Raw genomic sequence first — 5,556 nt, forward strand, 5'->3', positions numbered from 1 at the left:
TGTCCTTCTTGAGAAGCACTAGTTGACCGATTCGCACATTGGGAAACGAATCTCTCCATTTCGTTCGTTGATGTAATTGACTGATATAATCTCTCTTCCAACAACGCCAAAGGTCCTGGACTGAGCGTGTCATCTCCTTAAATCGGTTGAGTCGGTTGGGATTCTGATCGGTCAAATCTGGTTCAGGTATGGAGAAGAGTGGCTCTCCAATCAGGAAGTGGCCAGGCGTTAAAGCGGAGTAATCGGTTGGAGACTCGGAAAGTGGCGACAGAGAACGGGAATTGAGAATGGATTCAATTTGAGCAGCTACGGTCAGGAACTGGTCCACGGAGAAAGAACGGTTGCCCATGATGCGACGAAAATGGAACTTAAATGATTTGATTCCAGCCTCCCAGATTCCGCCGAAATGCGGTGATCGAGCCGGGATGAAGCGGAATATGATTCCGCTCTCCAGGCAGTAGGTTGTCCATTCTTCAGCGTCAAGTTGGCGGAGAAATTCCTTACGCAGCAGTCGGAGCTCTCAATCTACCCCGACAAACGCGGTACCGTTATCGCAATGCAGTTCACGCACACGACCGCGACGCGCGACGAATCGCTTGACGGCGTTGATGCACGCGGCCGATGAAAGATCAGCGATGATCTCGAAATGCACTGCCTTCACCACTAAACACACGAAAAGACCGACGTACATTTTAACCGACGCACCCTTTCCACTTAACGGACGAACGAGGAACGGCCCACAGTAATCCATTCCTGAGAACTCAAATATTCTAGCAGGTGTAACTCGAACAGACGGAAGAGGTGCCATAATCTGCTGAGTTGGCTGTGGCTGACATCGGAAACAGGTCACACATTGGCGAACCACCTTTCGTGCGAGTTGACGACCCCGGAGTGGCCAGAAGCGCTGCCGTATGGTAGCGAACAGCAGAGAAGGTCCGGCATGAAGTGTGCGGACGTGAATCGATCGGGCAATCAACCAACTGAGTCTGTGTTTAGCATGCAACAGTATCGGGAAGCGAGTGTCGCAGCGAGTGTCGCAGATTCTGAGCAATCCAAACTGATCCAGGAACAAATTCAAGTTTTTCAGTGGTGATTTATGCGCGATTCTAGGTTCTGTTGTCTGTTGGTTCTTTTCGAATAGACGGAACTCAGTAAGAAATACCTCTCGTTGAGCTTGGCGAACGAGAGCTTTGAGTGCGTGTTCGTACTCCTCTGGGGAAAGTAGACCAAAACTTCGTTAATTCTTCGGCAGTTTGACGTTATTCATGAATTGGTAGCAGCGCGCTGTGGCTTTGACCAATCTGCCAAGGTCGGAAAACTGTTCGAAGATGGAAGATTCAACCACGCGACTGTGCAACGCAACCCCTTGCTGCGCTTCCTTCATCATTTCCTGAGCATCGGGCATCGAAACCACGCACTCAGGCCAACAATCGACGGGGTCTTTGAGAAAACTCGGACCATGCCACCACAAATCATCCTTCAAAAGCTGACCAGCCATCATCCCTCTTGAAACACAATCAGCGGGGTTTAATTCAGTTGGAACGTGTCTCCATATGCAGCCTTTGTTGAGGCGCTGTATTTCAGCGACACGGTTTGAGACAAAAACCTTCCAGGCATTCGACTTCGACTTTATCCAGTGGAGCACGATGCTAGAATCTACCCAAAATGTTGGGGGTTCGACGAACTTCGTAGTTTGACGAATATTGTCGACAAGTTGACTGCCGAGCAACGCAGCACAGAGTTCCAACCGAGGGATGGTTTGACCGCGCAGTGGAGCAACGCGAGATTTGGCTGTCAGCAAGCGGCATTGAAGCTGTCCGAAGTCATCAGAAGAAACGACGTAAATGCAACAGCCATAGGCTAATTTCGAAGCATCGCAGAAGCAGTGCAGACTGTACTGGTGATTCAACACTGTTCTGCGTGGTACGGAGAGTGACTGGAGTAGACTGAGTTCCGCACGGTACGATTTCCACCATTTGGTATACTCTTCGGACAGTTCTTGGTCCCACGGTATGTGTTCTGCCCAGAGTACTTGGACAAACATCTTCGCTTTTATCACCACGGGTCCCAACAGGCCAAGAGGATCGAATAATTGGGACATTTCAGACACGATGATGCGTTTGGTAGCGACATCCAGTTGCGACAGGACTGGAATTTTAAATTTAAATGTGTCCGTTTCTGAGGACCAGAGAAGCCCCAATGTCTTCACGGTAGGCGATCGATCCAGTTCGAATTCAAGCGATGTTTCCCATAGTTCACGGGGAACGGTAGACAGGACAGCGATGTCGTTTGTTGCCCACTTCCTCAGCACGAACCCAGCGCGTTCAAGCAACTTCATTAGCTGGTTACATGTTTCGGCAAGTGTATCGCGATTATCATGGCCTGTGAGTACATCGTCCACGTATGTCCCGTTGCGAATGACTTGAGCTGCTAACGGATAACGTCCTTCTTCGTCAATGGTCAACTGATTGAGCACCCGAGCAGCGTGAAACGGGGAGCTGGCGAGGCCGTATGTAACGGTCTTTAGCTGGTATGTTCGTATCGGTTCTGATGGATTGTACCTCCACAAAATTTGCTGGTACCTTCGATCATCCGGATGGATCCATATCTGCCGGAACATTTTCGCAACGTCAGCGGTAACTATGTAGCGAGGCATACGGAAGTTTACAACTGTGGAGTACAGAGCTGGTTGTACAGTGGGACCAACAAAAAGAGCTTCGTTGAGCGACAAGCTGGAACATCGACAGGATCCATCAAACACTACTCGTGTTTTCGTGGTGGAGCTTTCAGGACGGTGGATGGCATGGTGAGGCAGGAAGAACTGTGGGCCACGCGACGCGCAAGGATTCACCTCCATATGACCAAGTGCTTCATACTCCATCATAAAACTTTGATATGCTTTTCGAAGAGCTTCATCGGCCATAAACTTCTTTTCCATGGATTGAAATCGACGAAGTGCAACTGGGTAGGAATCTCCAATCAACGGAAGCATCGCTTCCCGCAGCGGAAGACGGACTACATATCTTCCATCTTGGTCGCGACCAACGGTTTGTTGGAAATGGTCTTCGCAGAGCTGCTCTTCGTGGGTGTAGGTCTTCCCGACATCGAAGTTTTCGATTTCCCAGAAGCGTTCGAGCTGCTGATCGAGTGAATCGTCGATGCATATATGGCTGGTTTGGATGGCCTGTGGATCTGGAGCAGGATCAATAATCTTTCCACATACGATATAACCCAAAACCGTCTTCTGCAGAAGCAGAAGGATACCCAGAGGCTAGGAAGACTTGCTGATTTTCTATGAGCGAGAAAAACAGCTCAGCTCCGATAATTATATCAACACCTTGACTGATGTTGAACTTGGGATCAGCCAGGGGTAAGTTACGCGGAATCTTCCATCGCGTAATGTTGATGTGTTGATTGGGTAGTGACATGGTCAACTTCGGCAGGACGAGGCAATCTAGGCTGAAGTGATGATCTCCGTAACGTGGGGTGAGTGACAACGTGACTCTATAGTGGACGTTCACTGTTGATTGGCCGATCCCACTGATCGGCACGTTGACCTTGGTGCGCTTTAGACGAAGCTTCTGGCAGAGTGACTCGGTGATGAAGCTTGGCTGCGAGCCGCTATCTAGTAGGGCTCTGGCGAGGTGATATTTATCGTCAGCATCTCTAACTTTTATTAACGCAGTTGACAGCATAACAGTGCCACGACTACAGATTTCATTCACTTCAGCACTTTGACAGGAAGAAATGGGAGGTGAATCATCATCGACTAAGACATTAACCGGCGGAGTGGAAAGGGTTATACCGACCGAGAACGATTGTGCGTTTGTACGGAACGCTTTCGCGAGTGGTGAAGCAACGTTTTCAACCGACGACGGATAAACGACAGCGTTTGAGGCGCATCGCGACACGTCGATTGTTTCAGCAGATTGTACAACCAACGCAGGTGTTGAAGGGTTGGTTGTTTCTGCACGTAACACCGGCGTCGATGACGAAGAAATCGGTGGTAAATGCAACAAGGAGTGGTGCTTTCTGGAACAATTTCTGCACGATCCGCTGGAACAATCCTTAGCGAGGTGTGCGCCCTTGAGGCAGTTAATGCAAAGCCCGTGCTTCTTCACAAATTCAAATCTTTGTTGCGGTGAAATTTTTCTGAAAGATTCGCACTGAAACAAGAAATGCGCTTGTTTGCAGTTAGGGCACTTCTTAACATTCTCAGAAGTAACGTGGGCGGCGGTGAAGCGAGACTTCGTCTTCAATTCTACGTGAGATTGGGTGTTTGTCGATTGGGAGAGAGTTTGCACAATTCGCGATCTTCTATGGATGAATTCCAAAAGTTCTTCATATTTGGGGTATCTATCACTTTCTGAAACCCGTGTCTCCCACTCACGGAGTGAAACGGCGTCAAGACACTGGCTCAGTCGTTCAACTAGAAAGGCATTCCAATGATTCGCAGAATTTTTAATTTTATCCAACATCTGAACGTGAACGCAGGGACTTGCAGACCTTGATCGTCAGCAAGGTCTGCAAGTCCCTGCGCAGACTCCTTTCTCAACGACGGAATCGTAAGAAGGCCAGAAACATGTCGCTTCACTAACAAATTAGGGTTTTCGAAACGATCCTTCAATAATTTCCACGCTACGAGATAATTGTTGGCTGAAATCTCGAGAGATGAAATGATACGAGCTGCTTCGCCAGAAAGTGTAGCTCGCAAGTAATGCATTTTCTGCACCGCCGTAAGTTGCATGCTCGAATGGATAAGCGAAACGTACAGATCACGAAAAGAAATCCAGTCATCAAGATTCCCAGAGAATTCTTTCAATTTTATTTCCGGCAGGCGAACATTCGAAGATATTTGAACAGCAGACGATGTTGATACAGGAGTAGGGGGTGGTACGGGTGGTTGCACAGGAATTTTGCTCTGCAGCGATGCCTTCAACTCATAATAAAGGGCTTGAAAATCTTGCCTCTCTTGAGTGAAATCATCTTCTTCATCTTCAAGAAGCTCAATTTCATCTTGAGTTTCTTCAAACTCTCGCCATAACGCATCAAGACGTTGAATGCGAATGGACACTTGAGCCATTTTTGACGAATCAAAATCATCGTCAAAAGTTTTGATGAAATTCGCGGAACCAATAATGTTCGTCCGCCGACGATACAGTATCTTCAACTTCGTTTGTTTCGTCGTCTTTTGTTTCGGGGGCGTCATATTTATTTATAAAATTCACCAAAGAAAACAAAATTCCACGTACCTGTCTTCTGCTTGTGTGTACCACCTTACCCTAACCTCTTCTGGAATGATCCGACCTCTTTCCTTCGTGCGGGCAATGACGTGATCCACGTATCACGTACCTCCTTCTTTTTTGTAGTCGCCGATGGTTGACGACGTCGAGTTGATTGTCTGATTGTCTCCACCAACGGGATAGAGATAACTACTTCCTGCTTCTGGCTGTGAAGCGATGTCGATGTCGGGTGATGCGACGAATACTCCGCCTTTGTACGGTTGGTAAATTTAGCTGCTACTTGATGACGGCAGCAATGAAAAGCAAAATCTGC

General features: G+C 48.1%; 1 protein-coding gene across 1 annotated transcript; it reads right to left on the reverse strand.

The window, feature by feature from the left end:
• Nucleotides 1–520: 520 nt before the first annotated feature.
• On the reverse strand, nt 521–5,209 carry LOC129766648 (uncharacterized). The gene is made up of 4 exons (XM_055767226.1): nt 4,477–5,209; nt 3,239–4,429; nt 1,306–3,192; nt 521–1,212 (listed from the first exon to the last, which is right to left on the reverse strand). Exons 1-4 carry the CDS (start codon nt 5,207–5,209, stop codon nt 521–523), a joined length of 4,503 nt encoding a protein of 1,500 aa, XP_055623201.1.
• Nucleotides 5,210–5,556: the final 347 nt, after the last annotated feature.

This window comes from Toxorhynchites rutilus, chromosome 2 (genome assembly GCF_029784135.1).
Source record: "Toxorhynchites rutilus septentrionalis strain SRP chromosome 2, ASM2978413v1, whole genome shotgun sequence".
Taxonomy (NCBI): domain Eukaryota; kingdom Metazoa; phylum Arthropoda; class Insecta; order Diptera; family Culicidae; genus Toxorhynchites; species Toxorhynchites rutilus.